The sequence below is a fragment of the Manacus candei genome, unplaced genomic scaffold (assembly GCF_025592945.1).
Source record: "Manacus candei isolate 608988 ecotype Guabito, Panama unplaced genomic scaffold, ASM2559294v1 h1tg000017l, whole genome shotgun sequence".
NCBI lineage: Eukaryota > Metazoa > Chordata > Aves > Passeriformes > Pipridae > Manacus > Manacus candei.
This window is the reverse complement of record NW_026138065.1, coordinates 26,539,530-26,561,672: the sequence shown is the minus strand read 5'-3', so window position 1 is coordinate 26,561,672 and position 22,143 is coordinate 26,539,530. Positions and strand designations below refer to the sequence as shown.

The window sequence follows — 22,143 nt, the reverse complement described above, 5'->3', positions numbered from 1 at the left end:
CCTCCTGCCCCTTCTTGACTTACTTAATGGGTTCGGTGGGATCAAGTCTTTTGGCTTTCTGCTCCGGGGAAAGCTGCTCCCATTTGAAATGCAAACTCCAGTCGAAACCTAAAACCAAAGCAGAGAAGTGCCATGGGGACATCAGAAATTGGTATGAATTGGGAGGCAACGCAGGATGCATAAGCTGTGTTTGATGAAGCATTTTCCCCACTTTCAAATGACTTTAGCCACACAGATGCAGCTCTTGGGAGAGGAGTCCAATCACTAACATATTTTACTACTATGTATGAACAAGAAACAACACATTGCATTACAATTGCAAAGTCAAGCACTCCAAAGGCAGAAAAAGTCAGAATTAAAGCTGCTGCTGAAACCTTGCTTAGTCCCCTTGTGCACACAGACACACACTCTGACGGATACTGCATGCTACAAATAGCACAAGCATACTAATAAGCGCTACAGTTGCATCCTTCATTTATTGCCTAGATATCCCCCATCTCCTCCTGTCACTTTCAGTGCTGCCCAGGATGGCTTTGACATGACCCTTCTTTCCTGCCTGACTGCCTTATCCACTGTAGCAAACACTATTGCTCACGCCACACTCACCTGTCTCTAGAATAGCCTGGAAACAGCCAGCGGGGAGCACTGAACAGTGCTAATGCACTTTTTTTGTGAGGTAGCAGGAGCCAGAGGTGTGGTGCAAAGCCACCATCTCCTCAGGCCAGTGCATGTTCACACCACGGCTGGACACCCACAGGGCACGCATGACGCTGGGACTTACCTCCTCTGAGGTCTGAGGAAGCCGCCACATAAGCAAAAGTGTCCAAGTTGATGATGTCAATAACGGGGCTGACCACTCGGGTGGGATCCTGGAAAGCAGGACCGAAAAGACCTATGACTTCAGATGACACCACTCAAACTGGTCAAGGGATTCTCCAAGCTGCTGCAGACATCAGATGGCTGGAAATGTTGGCATCATTCAGGATTGTCAGGGACCAGTGCCCATCACTGCCTCCTTCTCCTCAGCCATCAGTCAATTCAACCAAGGAATTAACGGCTGCAGCACCAAGTGGCAGAGGTACTGCTGGGAGCCAGGGGCATGTCAGCAAGAGAGGCTGGAAAGGCAGGCACTCTCTGTCCTGGGAAAGAGGGCAGTGTGCTGCTGGGCTGCTGAGCTGGCATCTCCAACCAACTTGGGTTTCACCCAGTCTTGCCCTCCACAGGCTGGAGGGCTGAATGCAAAGTTCCTTCTGCCTTTTGCAAATTCACCAGTGTATTCCCCTTTCATCTCACTTTTGATCAGATTTCAGAAATCAAGTGACAAACAGGCAATTGAAATGACAGAGGAAAAACACAGTCACATAGCTCAAATACAGGTATTTTTTATAATGCGCAAACTATGGCAGTACAGTTAAGAGTTTTGCCAAAGGTGTGAAAGGGTTAAAAAAAGAAGACCTGATTTATTTAAAATAGCTGGTGGTGATTTAATTAACATCTTGTTATGGGCAAAGAGATTATACAAACAGTTATGAACAAAAATATCTACAGGAGGAAGAGACTCTGACAGCTTTGACTGGTCTCTTATCTCCCTTTTTCTTTTCGAAAATCCCAAACTCCAATTATAGCTCAAACTTCAAGGTTTTACCCTCACTAGATCAAATTGTTTTTCACAGCCATACAAAGGAAAGCATCTGAGCACACACAGGCTTGCTCTCTCGCTGGGAAAAGACTTTGTTTTAGAAATTAGTCCTGACAAAGGAGTATTCAAATGCAGCTGTAGGAAGAAGCAACCAAAGGCCATGAGCTGGGAGCTGGACTAGAGCCAGATTTTCCAATTGAGCATGACAAATACTTGGTATTTCCATAACAAGGTCAAGTCAGGGGTCTTACCATCACTTTCTGTGAGTCAAATATCTCACTGAAAGGGCAAGGTCTGCTCTATCTATGTATTGCATGGGGAAACTCAAGTCACATCCAAGCACGATGAGCCTTTCAAACCCATCAAACCCATCGTGGCTGCTGCACAGTGCCCCCCAAGCTGCCACACTCCAGTACAGCCAAGCATCCTGCAGTTGCTTGAGGGCAGGGGAAAGGTTTTAAGCAAAGCATCTGCTTTGTGTGCTGAACAGGGCATGGAAAGGATTGTATACACTCGTTTAAAACTTGTCCCTCAAGCATCTTATAGCTGACACTCATCCCCAACTTCAATTTCACTGCTACTCATTGCACAGCACAACTTCTTGTAAGAAAATCCCCTTCACATCTGGGCTGAGTGCATTACTGCAAAATGCTACCCTTGAGCAGTGCTGCCTTCTCCCTGCCTCACTTTCCCTGCCATGTCCTCGGAACATTTATATTTACTCAGCTTTCATCAAGGTCTGTCTGACCCTCAAAAGAAAAGCATGGCATGCTCAAGAGCACAGCGTTGTTGCTATGATTTATTTTGGGCTGAGTACCAATCTTATTATAGGCAGCTTCATCTCTCTGTTTTTTTGATACCCACTCATGGCAGGGCATGTTATTATTAACAACACCCAAATCTTCAATTCTCTTTCACAAACCTGAGAATTCATTTCCCCACTACACTTCTCAAACATACCAACGTAGGGACCTAAATGAACAGAAAAAACCTCTGAAAATGGTCCTGAAGATAACAGATACATTTAAGCCTTGGAGAAGGACCTTGACTGCAGCTTGTCTCCCAGCCTCTACATCATGACCTTGTAATGGTCAACAAAAAGGGCCACAGTCGCTCCTCTGGCCCCACAGCAGGATTAGGTAAGGTAAGAGGGCCAAGCTGCCCCTCATGTGCATCCCCCTTCCCAAGAGAGCACCAGACTGGAGAGGTATTTGAGCTGTAAGTAAGGGGTCACCATTCACTGGTTCATCCCAGTGCCATTTGTAAATACAGTTTTGGGGCGAGCTTGTTGAGTCATACTGTAAAAATACCTCAGGTTGCATAATTACATTTTTAGAAAAGTTATTCAGTTGAAATGCACCATTAATGGCTTTAGAGATATTTGTTCCATAAGTAAAAACAAGAGCCCATGCCCACGCACTCTCAGTCATGCATACATTTGCAAACACACTGGTGCAAGACACCGACCATCGTTGCCACTCCCTGGGACACACACCGTCCCAGGCACAGGTCTGACACCCCCCAGACTCCCCCTCATTCCCCCACACTCCATCACTTGCTTTTCCTGCTTGTTTCCAAATCCATATGCTGGGTATGTGCTGCCCACACCCACAAGTGAGTGTCAGCCTGGGGGGGATACCATCAGCTGCTGGGAAAGCTTGATGTAAGGCTTGAGGGGCACTTTCACAGGGGTGCGTGGTGCCACACATGAGCTCTGGTGTTTCCTACCATGAAAGTTGCAGGAATAGCTGCTCTGGCTCAGAAAACAAGGGAAGTGACATGCAGGGGTGGGTGGCTGGTGGTGGAAAAAGTGTCCAGGTTTGCTTTGAGGCGCTCAGCACCCATTTGGTTGGAACTTAAATCACATTAGCTCAAAGCAAACTGTTCCTAGGAGTAACAGAGTGAGAAAATGCTCTTCCTAGGTGGCTGATCCTCACGGATCCTCACGGAGTGGTTGGACAGGGAACCCATCTCTTGAGCACAGCCTGAAGGTGGCAGCAGTAACATTTCATACACTTCACTGATCAATATTTTAGTCCTGATGGAAAGGATGGGTACGGTGGTCCTGGGAAGAAGGAAACCAAGGACTCTGCCCTTATCCTGCAGCTCCTGCGAGCAGTTAAAAAGCAAGCAAGTGGGACTGCCCTTGTTTTGTTAGTCCCTCAACACTCTTTGTAGTATGTCTCCCTTGCTGCCTGGGGCTGCAAGACACTGGACAAAGCGAGGGCAGCACAAGCAGCAGTGCAACCTTATAGACTGCATTCCTTCCAGCTAGAGAAAGATTCAGTCCAGAAGAGCAAATAAAAAAAGTCCACAGAGGTGATGTGTGCATTTGATGCTGTATTCAGACCAGGAGGCAGTGAAACTCCTATGGTGATGCTGCACATGGCACCAGAGCTGTGACTGATAATATGAAAAGACCATTTTAATTCCATTTATCAGTAGTACTGTTGCCCAGCCTGCACACCAAGGTTGGGACCTCTCCAGCACTGGTTGCACTACGACTGCTAGCAGCACCAACAGCTCTCCCCTGCTGCAGAGGGACCTGACCTGGTGCTCTGCCCCCCTTCCCCTGTCCCACCACTGGTGCACAGAGGTGGGAACAGCACAGAGGTGTTCTGGCCCAGCCAGAACAGCTATCACATATGGAGGTGTGAAAAGCAGGATGCCTTGGATGAGGGGCACTGCGAACACCAACTAGGCAGATTTCTCCATGACCCACCACCTCAGCTTTCCCTTGCTCCTCAGATGCCCTTATTCAACATAGTTCAGTAATTTTAAAATTACCGAGTAATTAAAACTACCAATGAGGAACCAGAGGTGTAACAAGGTGAAAGAACAAGGCATGGAGAAGGGAAAGGATCATGCATCTGTGCTGAAGCTGAAGGCTTCATCCCCTGCACCCTGGTGTCAGCAGGTCACCAGCACGGAGCTCCCCCAACTCGAGTGCCGAGGCGCCGGGAGCCTCCGTGTGCACGTCTGACGAGAGAGTCGCCGCCAGCGAAAGGAGAATGTCATTGTCTGCTCCGAAATCAGCAGAATTTAAATCCTATTAAATCAATTTATTAGGACTTAATTTGCATGAAATTAAATTCGGCCCCTATTCAAGGAGCCGTCACTCCCTTAAATCATCAGCACTGAGCATTTTACATGAGCCTAATTAAAAACTCTGCTGGAGCACTGCCCACGTATTCCCCTTTCACCACTCAACCTGTGCTTGCCAGTTAAGAGTCTCACTGCCCTGGGAGACACCTTGTCCCACCCACCCACATGCTCCCCCAGTCACAGAGACACCCCATGTGGCTGTTGGGTGGAGGAAGACCAGAATAGGCCTAGAAGTTCATCACTTCCTTATTCGGATGCCTTGGATGCCGTTGGTTATGGCTGGACGGTCATGCCCATTGAGAGGGAAGAGGAGGTGGACATCACTGATACATCCCCTGAGGGTGATCCTGGTCTCTCAGGAGCACTCACCTCTTTGATCCTCTGCAGCAGAGGGAGCAGCCAGTCCTTATTCACCTCACAGTGACTGTCCAGAAAGGTCAGGACACCTGCTTTTGCCACATCTGCCCCTCGGATTCGGGACCGGATCAGACCTATTCAGGGACACACCATATCAGCTGCTGTCCAGATGGCTGGGTAACACCCCCAGGCTCCTCCAGCATGGTCTCTTGCACTCATGCATTCCCTGGGTTTTGACCTCCCTGAATCTCATTCAGATAAAACATGGCCCAGGTTCATTGCCTCCCTCCTGATGCTGCAAGGTATGCTAACCATTTCCTAAGGTCCCCAAAGCAAATAAATGGTTCCACCAAGATATATGACTTATGCCATTTATGCCAATCCTTAATTTGCACAATTAATTCTGCTGTCACCTTCTGGGGCAAAACATGACTCAAATGCTTCCATGACCCCCTTCAGGTAATAAATCTAACACAGACATAAGACAGTGGGGAATGCGCCAGGGGAGTTGAGGGTGGGGTCACCTCGTGCCAGAATTAAGCTTTTCTTAGACTGTTAACTTTCCCCTGCTGTGCCTCTTTCTGTGTCCCAGTGACCCCCAGATCTCTCTCCTGCCCTGGGGCAACTTGTTGATCTGCAGCTCAATGGGAACACATTTTCTACCAAGGAAAGAGAGTTGGTTTTCAAGGTGCTAAGAGCCCACTTGGCTCATCAGGGCCCTGATGGTGAATTTAGAATCCTTTCGAGATGGCAGTGGATTGCTGCATGCGTTTGGGAGAGAGAAAAATGAAAAAAAGAGGGAGGTCATGAAAAGCAGCTGCACACATGGATTTCACACTAAACTCTTCAGCAAAATCATTGCTCTTAAAGATGCTCTGTTCCTATTTATGCAGGAGTTAAAAAGCTTTTCAACATTCCTCCTGCATGCAGTTGATGCTCAAGTGAACTGCAGCACAAGAAAAGAGATGGTTTATTGGCAAACAAGAGGGGATGCAGGTGACTGAAGAAGAGTAGAGCTTCTTTATGAAGGAGAAACAGTGGCAATATGAGGGGCCATAGGGACAGATAAAGAGATAGAAGGGTTTCAGGGAGCAGTCACACATCAGGTCCATGTAGAAGGCCACTGACTTTCATATTAAAATTCCCTAGAGGAACAGGGTCAAGGAACAGCCTCTGAGCAGGAGGGAGAGGGACAGGAGAACAAAGCCTGGAACAATCCAGCATTTGCCAAGGTCATCTTCTACAATACAGATTGTCACTGTATCTCTCTCTGCAACTCCTAAGATCTCATGGGTAGCTACGTGTTCTGCACCAACTCCAAACCTCCCCAGATCCCAGCAGGCCCTGAGGGATACAACTTAAGTGATGTATTAAGCAATGTAATTGTATTAAGCAAGGTAAGGCTGGCTTCCCACATTTTGACTGATTTACAGAGCACCAATACCTGCGGGTCTATATGCTGGAGATAAGCACATATGTACCTCCATCACACAGGACAGAAAGATGAGAAGGAGGTGAGGGTCTATGGAGACCTCCCTTACTCTCCTGCCAAAGCAGGTATGTCTCTTACATCCATGAGATTTGTTGCCACCCTGTCACCAGACCTGCAGAGCTGAAACCCTCTGCAGAAAGAAACCGCAATAAATTTCCACTCCTCAGTCTCCTCAACCCAACACCCACCTGGACTCGCACCTTTGATTTGCAGCATGAAAAAACTTAGGGTTTTGTTCTCCTAATACCGCAAAGCAGAATTTGAAAGCACAGACGCAGGCTATGGGGGGCCGGAAAACGTCTCAAAAGGTTGCCAGCAGCAGCCCAGTAGGACATACATTCATCCTCCATATAGCCTTTCTTAATCTTTCAAATATAATTAATTATTAAAAAAAAATAAATCCCACAGAAGCAGCAGGAGCAGATCTCCTCTCTTTTATTAGAGCGAACATCTTTACAAATAAGACCCGGGGCTTTGTTTTGCCTGTTCTAATTTTCTGGCTAATAAGCTACAGCTGAGCCTCACTGGATATCTTAATAGTTCCATCTTTTTCAGCAAGAGAGGGGAGATCCATTTCAAATCCCAGCCCTTTATCACATCCCCTTTTATCATGGTCCTCCTGTCCCCAGGAGCCGCTGACCTCCCTTGTTGGCCACTCCATGGAGGTCTCCCCTGACTGCATCGCTCTCACACCTCCCGAAATCTGGGTATCCCACTTGGGTTGTGGGCAGGCAGCTCTTACCTTCTCGTCGTCCATTCCGCAAGCACTTCACCTTGGGGAGCTGTCCCAGCAAGCGGCAGTCATCAGCTTGGGAAACACAAAAGGGAGGACATGTCACCCTCAGCCCTCATGGTGGCTCTGGCCGCAGAAACGGGGAGTCCTAGGGGAGACTGTGAGCAGGGAGTACCCTGTCCTGGACTGGTTGATGGCTTGTTAGGGTGATAGCAGCACTGGGTCACAACACTCTTACCCCTCAGCTCACGCAGCACAAATCCTGACTGGTAGAGCAGCAGTTTTCACAAAACTAGTGTAAATTCATCAGACTGACAACACTGAAAGCAGCTGAGTTATGCTCTAAAATCAGCACAGAAGAGTTGTGGTTGGGGTCACAATCTGATTTTTTGCACAGTATTGCAAATTACTATTTTTGGTAGCTGCAAAGCAACGCACAAGCTCTTTGATGTGCGTCTGGTTGGCAGGGCAGGAGCTTGCTGTGGTGGCCTGGAGGCTTCAGTGAGGAGAAAGGGATGGTCAAAGAGAGCCCTGTGAAGCAGCTGGGGGCTCCTCGTGCCCTGGGCAGCAGCTCTATGGGGCAGAAAGGCCTGACAACCACCTACACTTGAGCTAGGGAGGTCCTGCAATCCCACACGCAGTCACTGCCTGCAGCACCAGCATCCATCTTCACCTGGATTTCTCCCAGCAAAGTGGAGGATGTCAGAGCAGGGCCAGAGCTGGGTCTGCAGGCAGGTGCACCCATCACAGCTCCCTCTATCTCTGCACCCTCATGCTGTGACTTCCACAACCCCTTCACGCCTCTCATGGCTCTGCCTCCTTTTCATTGGCGCTATAAAGACACACACACGCACCCCATGCCCCCTGCCCAGCCCCTGTACCTGCACACACTGTACCCATACCCTGAACAATTCGGGGACAGAGCTGGGACAGGGGAGTAGAAGTGGCAGGGCTTGGCTACGGACCTAGAGTGGAATTCTGCTGTGAATTCACATGCAGAAAAGCTGCATCCCAGTGAATAACAAGGCCAGCAGGCAGAGAGAGGTGAGAAATGAGACACAAGTGGGCATGAGATAAAAGCACTAATTGTTTGGGGTGGGTTGCAGGGAAAAAACTGACCATGTGTGTACAGTGTATTATGCAAATACATGCATTTTATGTAAATGCATGCAGAGCAGATGCCAGCAGGCTCAGACTATCACAGGAAAGAAGATGTCAGAGAGGTGAGAAGTGCTGAGTAGCTGAGGGGCTGCTCTTACGCAGGAAACATGCTCCCCTCTGGTGCCCTGGGACGAGTTTAAACCCAGCCCTGCTCGTTCTCCATGGCTCATGGCAGTTGGCATGCTGTGACAAGGGAGCTTCATTTCTACAAACCTGTTTCCTTTCAGGAAGGCAAGTACTTTGTTTATTTAGCCAAATACCTGGCATCTACTTCCTCCATCCTTCAAAAATCCTGCTCTGCTGTACTCCAGAGCAGCTCAAGTCCTTGCACCTGCTCCTTTTCCCCATCACAGCCGTCCTCTGCTGGTTCCCAAACTTGTCTAGTCTGCCTGCCCCGAGTGCTGGAGCTACTCCAAAGCTCTCTGTAATCACTGCAACTCCTTCCCCTAGCTTCAGCAACTTCCCAGGGAGGTGTCAATGACAGGAAGTGGGTCTTGTGTGAAATCTGTCCCTAATGCTCTCTGAGGCAGCACCTATTTATAACATCCGAGAGCAAAGCCTAGATTCATGTTTTCAAAAACCTGTCTGGCTTTGTTTTCAGGTTTCCTAGTAAACGGCTACATTTTGCAGCTCCTTCAAATGTAAGTGTCACAGACCACTCAGATGGTTTACCATCCTTTTTATGCCTGAGAGAGTATTTTTGAGCACTTACTCTCAGCACCTGGATCTTCAATTCGTGCATCGCACTGGGGTGGTTCCCTGGGAGTCCCTGGGGCTTCAGCTACCTTCTACTGGAGATCAGACCTATCGATTTAACTTGAGTCATGCTATTAACTGAGAGAACAGCAGGAGGATGTGGGCAGGATGTGTGGTGCACAGTGCTATTTATGGTGCCTCTCAGAAATGGGAAACCCACACAGGGAATCCTCATTATATGGGTGAAAAAAAATCAAGAGTTGCTGACCACCTACATAAATGTATACAGAACATGTACATAGGTCCAAAGGGTCAGACTCATTATTCCCTGCAATTCCAGTGGTATCAACCCAGAATTGCTCCTGGCTGCAGCTGAAAGCCAGATCAGACACACCACAGCTGTGGTAGGATACAACGTGTAAGGACTGGATTCATGTCTATTGGGCATAAAAACAATTTGCCGCGTGCTTTTCTTGTATTATTTTCATGAAAAGAGATTTGATCATTTGGAACTTGAATTCTACGTGGCGATGCAAACCCAGCACAGCAGGGTTTGCTCTCCACAGCTACACAGCTTTGAATTTCCTTCCACTTCAGCAAACTCTCTCCCATCTCTGTGTGCATCCCAGTCTCTCACAGGCTCTTTCAGTTTGGCCTCTTGCTTTTAACACAGAAAGGGTCACTTACGATCGTCACTGTAGTCATCCACTAGTATGATTTCATGGACGAGGTGCACTGGGGTGCGGTTCAGCACGCTAAAGAATGAAGAGAGAAAATCCATGACAGTGCTTGACCAAATTAACAACCCAGCAAACGGAGTGGAAAAACCTAGGAACTGATCTCTGCCAAAGCACAGAAGACCAGATTTCCAGAAAGGATATACTAGATAAGACCCAGAAACCACTCCCCACCCCTCCCAGTAATCTACAGTGCCTGGCTATCAACTCCCTGTAGCCTGACCTAAGAGCCAAGTGCCCAGTATTCCTGGGAAATACCTGAGATTCACCCTTATCACCCTTGTGAGCAAAAGCAGAGCACCACGTAAAGCCAGGAAAAACTGGCTTTTTAGCAACATGCACATTGCACTGGGATTCCTAACTGGGCTTACAGCAAAGCTGCTGTTGCCCCAACACCTCCTCTGGGGCTAATGATACGGTGTCCAGGATTGGCAGGGCCAACACAGAGAAAATTACCCAGCTCAAACCCATCTTTACACAGCTCACAGCTGCGGCAGGACAACTCCTGTTTTTATCCATGAGCTGATTGTGTTTCAGAGTCTGCCGAGAGGATAAGAGCAGGGTTGGAGCGCATCTAGTTAATGAAAGAGAGAGGCTGGAGGATGTGGTTCACAGCTCCCTCCATGTGGACAGACACTGTGAAACATGGCTGAAAGCCACAATCTTCCCTTAATTATGCCACCAAGGGTTTTTTTAGTATTATTATTATTATTATTATTATTATTATTATTAAAAAGCCTAGACCTGTTCTTTCTCTTTCTCTCACAGCGCAGTTTGGTAGAATTATACAAGCTTAAAATCCTGCCCCAGCAAAGGGTCAAGGCTGACTTCTTGAAGCAGAAACCCCAGGACATCCCAAAAGTCTCCTAAGTGCTTGGCTTGGGCTTTGATAATGCCAGTTAGGTTGTACAGGCTTTTCCAGCATTTAAACTTCTTTGTCTTCATCCTGAGTGTGGTTCCTTTTTCACACAGGATTTAAAATTCCCCCAAATTTCAGACCTTCAAAATTCCCACCGGCATTAGAGGGCAGTCACCTGACTAGCTAACAACCTTAAAGCCCCTGATCCCTGCAGATCCTCATTAACAGGTTTTCCCAGTCTCTCAGGCTCCCAAAACTCCAGCAAAAAAAAAAAAAAGTCTGGAAGTCTGGAAAAACCACATCCCTGTCCCAGACCCCAGTCACGAGGGCTATAAAGGACAGGATCCCCAGGGGACATGGGTGCTTGGGAGCCACACTGGTAGAAATGCAGAAGGGTCTCACAGCCTCACCCCTGGATATCTGAGGACATTCACCAAAGGGCTGCATTTCTCTGACAAAACCTTCTTCATGAGAACCCACAAGACCACTCTGCCCAGGGGGTGGCCCTTGCCAGGTGTCTGCTGCCTGCACTGGTGTACATCCCCCACCCCCCACTCCAGGTGCTGGAAATACAACCCTCCAGAGAACTGAGCTGGATTTTTTTGGAAGGCGTACAGGATATCCCAAGGTAGATGCTTGAAACAGAATCATAGAATCACAGAATGACTTGGTTTGGAAGAGACCTTAAAGATCATCTAGTTACAACCCCACTGTCATGGGAAGGGATGCCTTCCACTAAACCAGAGTACTCGATGCCCCATCCAATCTAGTCTTGAACATGTCCAGTAAATGGGCATCTACCAATTCTCTGTGCCTCACCACCCTCACAGTAAAGAATTTCTTCCATATATAATGGAAGCTCCCTGCATGTTGGTTTTGGGGTTTTTTTCCCTCAGCAGAAATCCTGAAAAAAAGGGGTTTCATATCAGACTGGAGTGGGTAAGCCTGGCACCTCCCTTGTGGAGGTCCTCAAAAATCACGTCCAAAAATGACTTTCCCTGGAAACACAAACTCTTCCAGTTTCAGGATCTTAGCAAAAACCATTGTTTTCTCCCACTTCAGATGCCTTGCACGTTAATGTCGGAGTGGGAAGGGAATAAAAGGTGCCGTCCCCTACGCAACAGTAGTTGTGGCCACCCTGACAACACTGTGGCTTGTACCCAGCAGAGTTAGACAACACCGCCTCACCAACATCTGGAGCCTGTTACTAGGAAAAAGTGCCTGAGCGCCCCTCCTCCCGCTGGGGCACACAGAACAATTTAGATGTGCTGTTTCCACCTGTCAAGTGTTTTTTAATTATTATTATTAATAGGTTTGTTATTTTTTAAAAATCCCCACACGCGAGAGCTGAGTTCAGCAAATTACCGCAGCCGAGCGTCAGTAGAGAGAGACAGGAGAGCAATATCACGCTCAGTGGAATATTTAACAAGCGCTGATTGCCTGGAAACCTAACTCAGTGAAACCTGCAGGAAAGAAGCAGGCTTGTAAAAAAGCTAGCAAAATAAATAAATAACCCATGGAGAGTGGGAGGGGAGGAGGCAGCGGGCAACTTGAACATGCAAATCCCGCCTCTGCCTAGTCTCCCCTACGGATTCGGCAGCCCAAAGTGCAATGCAGGTCTTCGCTCTAGGGGAAGGCGGACACGAAGGGGCTGATTCTTGCTTTTGCTGGTACCAGCCAGAATAACTCAACCAAAACCGTGGCACTTGGCTGTGGAGACTCAGACCGGGGCTCTAAGTGGTACTCAATGCCTTTGGAGGAATTACCTCCGAGGCAGCTCTTACGGAAGAAAATCCAGCATGAAAATTCCCATGGCACTGGGTCGGGAAGATGCGTAGCCCCGCCTCTGCTCTGCTGCTCCTTCTGTTCCCAGGTTAAGGAACTTGCTGCCAACTCTATGCCAGGACTTGCCATGTTCCATAGATCATGGAACATGTCCCCTGAATGCCAGCAATGGCCGTCTCTGGGATGCAGAGTGTTGACCAGAGGGGGAGGGAAAATTTAGCCAGCATGCCGACCTACACGGGAAGGACGTCTCCAAGGACTGCTCTGGCTCCATAAACTCTCATCCTTCCATGGGGTTACTGACAGACACCACTGTGGGTGACACAGCATCCCTCATCCTGTATCATCACAGCCCTCTCCCATCAAATCTCTTGTGGGCCTCCCTTACCACATGACACTTTTCCAAAACTCCAGTGAACAACTCACCCTCACCCTGGTGAGGGTGGTCCAAAGGCTGGCTCTAAGGGACCTGATGTTCACTGATTTCAGCACTCTCTGAGCTCATTATTGCCCTTACAAGTCTGTGCACAGACCCCCACAAGCCCAAAAACTGCTGCTAAGCTAAAGGCCCCTTGATGCAGGCACAAAGAGATCTAAAGGCTGCAACACCACAACCATAGCCCACTTCCCTACTCAGCCAAGAGCAAGCATGCTGGCTTTCCAGCAGAGCCACATCCACACCTCAAACACATTTTCTGCCTGTGCTCTATTAATCACATGATAATGCACACGATGTTGGAAACACAGAAGACTAAAAACACCCCTCCTGCAGCACTCCTTGGGGAGGATGGGAAATGGAGGCACCAAATCCTGCACATTTTCAACGTCACGGGGATTTTTTTTCAGACAGACTACAAAAGCACTTCTAAAAATTCAAAGCCGGTTTTTCTATTACTTTTGCCTCTGCTTAGCTTTGATTTTTTTTTTTTAATACTTTCTTTTCTTTATGTCTGTGCATGGTTTTTTTTCCCCTTTTATATAGGTAAAATCAGAAGACAATATTGTAGTGCTTTGAAGTTACTCTGCTATTTATAGATTTCTTTCCCTGAAATCAAACATAGGCAGGTATATACTGCATTGATGGGCACATTTTAACAAATGAAACAGCTTTTATATGCTGTTGAGACAGAGATCACAACATTTTCTCCCTTAAATTGCCACAAGTCCTGTTACCATTGAAATGAAACCTCATGCCTCTAGTCCAGAAAGTGCTTACATTTACTCAACACATTAAGACCAGATTCACTGCTGAATTATCTTGTAAAGTCAATGCTGAAATTTTCTTTGTTTCAATGGATTTAGCAGATCTTATGCAGATGTAGCCATGGAGAATTTCACCCTAAATTTTCATCGTTAAGGTCCTTCTTCCATCATCCTCAACAATTTGGGATCCCTTTCCACCTACCTGGAGGTGGATCTAGCAATTTCACCTCCAAATAAATACCAGTGCAAAAGTCATCCTGACATATAAGACATGGAAAATGTTCACGTGGAGGAGCTTAGACCTTCTGACCAAAAGTTAGTATATTTTCAGTCATCACCCAGAATACCACTTGCTTTAGAGAGATGGTTGTGGACATTGATCCTCGGGAACTCATGAACCCATTAATTCTCTCCATGGTAACATATTGGGACTTGTTGGGGGAAAAAAACCCACCTCTGGGAGTATAACAAAGTGTACAAAGGGCTAAGGGTCACAATTATTGAAATCAGACCACGAGTGCGGAGAGAAAATGCCCGCCAAAATGAGCTGCTTCAACAACCCCAAATGGCTAATTATGTGGGAAGAGAGACATCACACCAAGAATAACCATAATGAGCTTTGATTACACTGCGGTTTTTGCATTTTATTCTTTCAAATACCCACCAAGCTCTTTGAAATTCAAGGGTTCTCTTATGTTAACATCAAAAGGTAAAAGCGCATGGAGGGCTGTGTACTCAGTCACCACAAGAGATGATTAGCAAATTAAGAAAAAAAAAAAAAAGCCCAGGGTTTAAGGAAAAAGCAGGAAAAAAAAAAAGAAATGAAAAAATAGTCAGCACAAAGTGCTAATTATAGTGTCTGTGCAACACCTGGCTTGTTTTTGCTTCTCTAATCAGGCTCATTTCAGTTATGGCACAGACTCTATGTGGTGCCGAAGCAAGGAGGTGCGTGGCTTTGTCACCTCCCTCTCTCAGATGTGTCTGGATGCAGACAAGTTAGTGGCATGAGAGGAAGGTGTGAGGTGCTGGCTGCCCAGGACATCACTTCTCTTACTTATAAGCACTGGAAAATAAAAGGCATGATATTCTCTCTGCTAATTAATGACCTAAATATTTGATGTGGTATTCACAGCACTCGCATCAGGACTTTTGCCAAAGGATGTATTTTGGTTTGTCAGCAAGAGGTAAATAATTAAAGTTTCCTTATTCCTGCTCTGAGCTCCCCAGATGCAAGTTTGAAGAATAAATAAGTAAAAACCACTCAGCAGAGTAAACGGGACTGTCTCCCTCTCTGCCCGGCAGGTCACCCACACAACAGGATTAAGATTCCCTTGCTAAATGCAGGCTAGTATAGGATGGAAAGACAGAAAAGAAGAAATTGCTTGTTTTGTTTTTCTTTTTTAATTATAAATGCCTCCGTATTGCTTAATTTCTCCCTTGCTGCTTCCTTCCCATGCTGGGTTTACTTACACGGTCCCATCCCCATACTGTTGGAGACTCTCACCATCTTTAAGGCACTGAGTCTTGGAGCTTGAAGCTGAACCACAGAGGGATAAGGGACTTGTTCAAGGTCATTCAAAAAGTGAGCAGTTGAAACAACCCAATGGTACTTTCTCCCGTCTGTACAGTTTAAAAAAAATACTAAAAAATCTCAGGAGCTGCTTTGCTATTCACCATCTCCTCCTTTCTGGCCTCTTCTCTCCTTTTCTATTTGCCTTTCTCACGACAGCCATCCCCTACTACCTGGGCAGCTGTACGTATTCACAAGCATAGTTGCACCACATGCATTTATAAATGCTGACCAAACCATTTGCAGACATTTGGGCATTCGATTAATTTGGCCTCTTTTTTTTTTTTCCCCCCCTGCTTTACTTCCAGCTGGCAAATGGTCAAAGATCATGAAACTTTTAAATGAATTCATTATTCAACACAGTCCACTAGCTTTTCCCAATAGCTCTGACAGCGCAAAATGTTCATAAACGAACCGTCCCAAACACTCACAACGTGACTTGCGTAAGGGGTGCTGTGGAGGCCACGTGTTGCTGCCTCTGCTTCACAGGTCAGAGCACTCACATCCCTACCAAGAGCCACATGAAACAAACTGAGCCTGCCACACAGCTCAGCCTCAACACTCAGGAAACATTAAAGCTCTCAAGCACCCAGGAAAATCACAGGAACAGCAAAATCCTTCCTGCTCATCATGTACGTAGTCTCTTCTGCAAGAGGTCATTTCGTCCCCCGATAGATGGTGCCTTTACCAGCATTTCCCTCTCCCACTCCTCTGAGTTTACATGGAGTCCTGTAGGAAGCATCTCCTTTGCAGGGATGGTGCCCTATGGTATCACGGCTTTGGACAAGCCAAGCAATGTCCCTTTGCCTTGTTTCTTGCTCCTGCTATGGCAATTAACTGAAAACATTGTTTCTGCGACAAGGCTGGAAAATCCAGTATACTGGAACTCAGAAAACCGGGTTTGCAATTCAAAATCTTCTACCAGCCACAGCCAGATCTGTTTCTCAGTCTGTCCACCTGGGTTATCCCAAGAGTGCACCATGGAGTTGTACTAGGGAGAATAGGGCAGAACAAGTGGTCAATTTACTCACCACTAAACTTAAAGCACTTGGCCACAGACTGTCTCAAAAGGCACAAAACACTGTCAGGAGGACAGAGTTTGTTTTGAATGGCCATGGAAAATGATCCATGTTGTTACAGCCACTGTGGGATGGAGTTATCTGGAAGATCTAATTAAGCTAAGTATTTGCTGAGCAAGAGGGGAAAAAACCCAAGCAGTCAGAAGGCACAGCAAATTAACCTACAGAGGCTAAAGAGGCAGATGAGCTCTCAGCTGGGTTCAAAAGGAGGCAGAGAGGTGGTAATATGTGCCCAGTAGCCACCAGAGAGGAGCAGAACAGGAGCCATGTCACCAGCACAACTTGCCACCAAGGGCTGGTATCTCTAGCATTGGTTGGATGAAAGCAAGTCCCTGTGCACTGCATCCAGGAGGAAAACAGTAAACCCTGATGTCAAGAGGCCACCTCCAAGCCATGGGGACCAGAAAAAGGAGGGTCAGCTGAGGATCTCAGCCCAGGGGGAGGCAGAGAAGATGTGGGACCCAAAGCTGTCGTCTCAGTTCCTCACTGCCTGGGCTTGTCTCTGTGGTGCAGCTCAGTGGAATGCTCCGTGGAGCTCTGGCATTGTTTGGAGATCAACCTTAGAGAAACAGGGCTCAGAAGGGGCCCCAGAATTGGGGAAAAACTCTCCAGACAAACAGGAGTGCTGGAATTGCCAGGGCACATAAGCAAGAAGGAGCAGTGCACATGGGCAAAACTGTGGCGGAAATCACACACAGCCGGGTAAGGAAGGCAGTGAAGCCAACTAATCAAGTTAAGCAAACAAAATAAGAGGAACAAGGAAGAAAGTAATTTTATAGCTGGAAATCAGAAACTTCAGAAAACAATAACCTAGAAGAAGGAAAAATTCAATCTATCTGTATTTCTAACCTTGCCATCACTGCAATGAACAGTTCTCTAATGAAGCCAGATATGGGGGATCCAGGTATAAGAGCTGTATTATGCATCTAACATTTTCCATGTGACAACATTACTCGTGATCGTACCTGGCAGGACAGTCAAGTGCTGAGTTATGAGGAGAAATGAGATCAAAGTCCATCCCTGTACTTAAAGCTTCCTATATCTCAGTGGGGGCCAGAGGACTGCACCTGCAATCTCTGTTACAATTGGTTTTGGAGAATGGTAAATTTATGCAAGGCACTGTAAAGACAAAAGAGAAGGTTCAAGATCAAGGAGGTGGCACAGAGCACCAAGTGTCAGTATCACCCAAAATCCACACATCCTAGAGAGAGAAAGCAGTGACAGATTATTAAGTGTGAAAGAAGGAGATGGGATTGGGCACAAAACCATAAAGCAAAGAAGGAATTCAATTTCAGGACTGTCAAACTCATTTGTGGCCCTGAGTGTGCTCACCTGAGGAAGGATGCTGTTTTCAGAGAAAAGTTCAGCAAGGATGTGATAGTGAACAGGGAATGACTGAAGCCTCCCTGTAACCAGCAACCCCAGTCTGACCAGTACCAATGATAGCAAGGGGTCCCTGGGGATGCCAGAGTTTAAAAGACAAGACTTGCAGCAGGGCACAAATCTTTACAATGTGGGCACGAGATGCAGCTGCAATACACTTACTATTGGCACAGATCAGAGTGCATCCAAGCTTGCTACAGAGGAACCCACCAGCCTAGACCTGGAGACAGACCCCTCGAAGGTGCGGTGGGCACACCTCACCAGTTCTTCCCACAAGAGAACTTGCAGATTCAAGGCACATATTGGGATTAAAAACTGATTTGAAAAACCTGCAGTGAAAATGAAGCCTTTAGTCTATTCACTACAGCAAAACACAGCCAAGAACAAACCAACAAATGAAGGAATGGCCACATGCCCAGAGCGCTCCACCATGTACCCGCAGGAGCACAGAAACCGTCTTTGAAAACCTAGTCTGCGTGTGTGCCATTAGGGCTTCTCAATTAGCAAGCCTTTCTGGCACTCGATGGCTCACTGGAGAAGCTCAAACAGCACTACCAGAGAAAATATCTGTAGAATGAAAGCCGTCCCTAGAGGACTGGGAGAAAATACAGCTGAGCTCTGATACCCAGCTGGATATAAAAGCTCTTATCCCAGACTTTGTCTAATCTGCTAATGCTCCCCCAGGTGCTTCCCGTGCTAGACCCTGCAAAGGGGGCACAGCTCCTTACTTTCCTGAGCATCCCACTGTAAAAGCTACTTCTCTAAGACCAACTTTCACTCTAATTTCTCCCGGACATCATTTGAGACCACAGCTGGTCCCATTGCTACGGTGAGTGCAAACAGATTCTGCCTTTATTAGTGAAAACCTCTAGCTCACTCACCATTTTTTAAGAGATCACCAGAGTTCTTACCTCCGAATTGTCCTTAGCAGGGTTGACCTGGCCTCGTTGTGGAAGGTGATGATGACACTGGTTGGTGGGAGGTCCTGGTCATAGTGCAAAGTTGTACACCTGGGGAAGGAGAGAGAAGAAAAGGCCATTCAGGTACTGGAACTCAAAGTGAGAGCTTACTTAATTTACATAGACAGCAGAGTCCATCAGTAAATGGTCCGCCAGCCACTATTACAAATAAATAAATAAGAGCTTTTCTGTCTGAATCTCGAAAATGCCAAGTAAGTCACTGAGGATTAAAGCAGCAAAGAACTTAACTGTCATTGATAGGAAGGGATGAGAAGGGATGCCCAGTGGGCAGCCCTTTCCTCTAACCAATGTTTCCCAGCTAGCACTCTCACACCCACCCAGCTGGTGGCACCAGCAGAGGTAAGAGCATCCTTGCAACTCCAGCTCCAAGCCACCTCACTCCCAACCTCCTGAGGCAGCCATTTCCACCAGCTGGTTGCAAGGTAAGCCAAGTCCTGTTTCTAAACGGATTGTTTCCTTATTCACTCTGCCTTAATGGCATAACCAAACTACAGGGAAGACTGGGATTTAAAACTTTCCAAACCCACAACTGTGACCACAGCCCCTGCTGTCTCCTTCCCAGGAGGAAATGTCACAGACTCAGTAATTACTTTGACCTTTAGCTGATTACATTTGCGGCTTTTATAGACCGACACCAACATATTCCTTGCTCAGAAAATCCAGATACACCTCTTACATCTATGATGCTCTTTCCAGGTCCCTATCAGTCCCTGTGATGACACAACAGGAACCCGTACCCAGCCTGAGGAGCCCTCCATCACAGCCATTATGCCCCTTCACATCCACATGCCAATCACCTGCTGCTGTGTCACTGCCCAGGTGCTACCACTACTATCCTCAAATCAAGCAGAAAAAAAGGACTGAGCAACCTCTATTAGTCTGCTCCCACCAAGTTCTGGAGCATAGTATCTGCAAGGTGAAGTAAAAACAGATGGGTAAACTAAGCTAGGGATGGAGAGGAGAAAGCAGGTAAGAGTAGCCAGATATTACTGGTTTATGCTACTGAACATAGTTATGTTGCACGTGTGAAGAGCCAAAATGCTTGAGATATTATTTTTGACGAGATTTTCCGTCTTCAAAATTTTTAATTTTGAAATTGCATTTCCAATTATCTACAAAGTGAACTAAATTAAAGGAAAAAAGAGTGTGCAACAGGTGAAACAATTCCAGAGATAAGAAAAAAATGATATCTTGAATGGGACAAAATATTTCCAAGATCATGCTGTATCACTTGCTGTTTTCTCTCATTGTTTCACTCAAAACCATTTCCAAATCCTGCTTCAACCTGACCAAAAGCAGTTTTCTCATTGTTTTAGCCAGAAATTCACAATCAAGCCAATTCTAATTCTAGGTACATCCCCAAAGGATGCCAAAGTTGCACAGCTATTCCATATGCAGGAGAAAGTTCAGTAACATTGCCCTGTGTGACAACACCCTCATTCATCAAAATTACATCTCAGGGATGCTGAAAACAGAGGGTTTCTGAATTATGAAACAGCACTGGGTCATGCCCTGAGCTGCTCCCCTGGGTCACTGCAGCCCCGTGCATTATCCAGTAACCAGCTCCAGCTGAGCCTTCCCAAACTGATGTGATGAGAAAGAAGTGGCTGTTCAGCTCCTGTTTTGCCATGCTCACGCTCAGCTCTCGCTTGCTTTGCAGAGCTCCAGGGACAGACTGTGGCAACTGCCTCTCCCTGTGCTATTTATACACTGTTCCCAGATGCGTGTCCTTCCACCCACTTCCAGCGGGGTTCTGTGGAGCAAACAAGGGAAGCTATTTCTGGAAAAGAATGAAAGAGGGTGGAAAACATAAAGTCATCAATACTTTACTTATGTTATTACAACAGCTAAGGAGCTAATAAATAAAGCAGCAGCGTGTGCGGGCTGTACCACCCACCAGTGGGAGTGCTGGGAATATTGCAACCCTGGCTGAGCGCTCCAGCAGCCCGATGAAGGCTCCTCGTGCGCCACAACTTGCTTCTACAACTCCAGATGTCTGTCTGTGCACCAGATTGGCCGCACTAGACAACGTGCATCTGGGAAAGGCTGAGACGTCTCCTATGAGCACCTCCAGAGCTTGGTCACTGGTGCTGCAACCCATCCCTGGCTTCTGTTTAACGAGACTCGTTGCATCCCAAAGGGACCAGCGACTGTGCTGCTGCTGTGGAGCAGGCAGGGACCGGGCAGCACCCCTGCCTCGCTTTGTCTCTGTGGCCAGTACTACATCACAGCTGGGACTTGCCTCTCCAGACACCAGCCCGAAAAGTGTTAGGCTGAGCTGCTGCATCTGCCAGCGCCCCTCCTCTGTGGTTCCTTTGTGGCCCTGACTCTGCCCTTGCCCAATATTTTACCCCTGGGCTATTCTTTCAGGAGCCCTCCCAAAGTTTCCTCCAGTTGGTCCCTTTTTTTTTCCTTCCTCCGCCAGTATAACTGCAGCGAAATATCCTGGCTCGCCAGAAGGCAGATTTCAGCTTAAGTTGTTGACTACAAGTGTTTTTTTGGCACTTACTTGGGTAATAAAAACCACAGCTTGGAAAAGCATTAAATCCAGCATGTCCAGAATTATTTTGTGTGACAATTACATCTGGGGTAATTTCAATTTAATACCTCACTGCAAGTGAAAATTGCAGCATGCAGCCCTAAAATTGCTGTAATAATGAAAATAAACCTACTAAGAGCTGCCTGTGCTACCTCAGGCTGTCGCTGGATAAACGTTTTGTGCCACTTTTGGTATTTCATAGGTCACCCAATTGCCAAAAAAAAAAGAAAAAAAGAAAAAAACAAGGAAAAAAAAGGAAGAAAAAAAAAACACCACAAAAAAACCCCCCATACCAGAAACAACACCCATACATTTGCAGGAAACCAATGGAAGTTTCGTTTGGTTTGTTTTAAATTGTTAAAAAAAAAAAAGGTAAAAAAAGAGTAATAACTGCACTGCCTATATTTGCAGAGTGTTGAAACTCTCTGGCTAAAGTCATTTAAAGTTTGATGCTTTGAAACCTTGCAGCAGGACTGGGGAGCAATCCTAGCACGGCAAGTGCTAGCAGGAATGCTGCCAGCCTGAAGTGCCTGCAATTTGGGCTGCTCCACCAACTCCTAATATCTGGGGGACTGAAAGAAGACAGAAGCCAGGCTGGCCTGCCCTAAACATCTCAGAGAGAGTACCCAGATGGAGAAACAATTCTTATTTCCTCCTGCAAACCCAGAAGTCAAACTTTCGTTTTGTGGAAGTTTCACTTTTCTGTTTTAAAATTTTTTTCCCCATTAAAAACTGAAATAATTTCAGAACTAGAAAGTTATGAAAAGAGCAATCTGGCTGAAAACACCTTGGAGTCACCCTTGGAAAATCCCAGCCTGAAATAGT

General features: G+C 46.7%; 1 protein-coding gene across 1 annotated transcript in view; it reads right to left on the bottom strand.

The window, feature by feature from the left end:
* Positions 1-22,143, bottom strand: part of GALNT14 (polypeptide N-acetylgalactosaminyltransferase 14) — a 96,065-nt gene that overhangs the window by 20,276 nt on the left and 53,646 nt on the right. Inside the window, exons 3-8 of the mRNA XM_051783590.1 lie at positions 18,711-18,809; positions 9,871-9,938; positions 7,336-7,401; positions 5,114-5,235; positions 782-869; positions 24-108 (exon numbers count right to left, since the gene is read on the bottom strand). Coding sequence (XP_051639550.1) covers positions 24-108; positions 782-869; positions 5,114-5,235; positions 7,336-7,401; positions 9,871-9,938; positions 18,711-18,809 — 528 coding nt within the window. The remainder of the gene's footprint in view (positions 1-23; positions 109-781; positions 870-5,113; positions 5,236-7,335; positions 7,402-9,870; positions 9,939-18,710; positions 18,810-22,143) is intronic.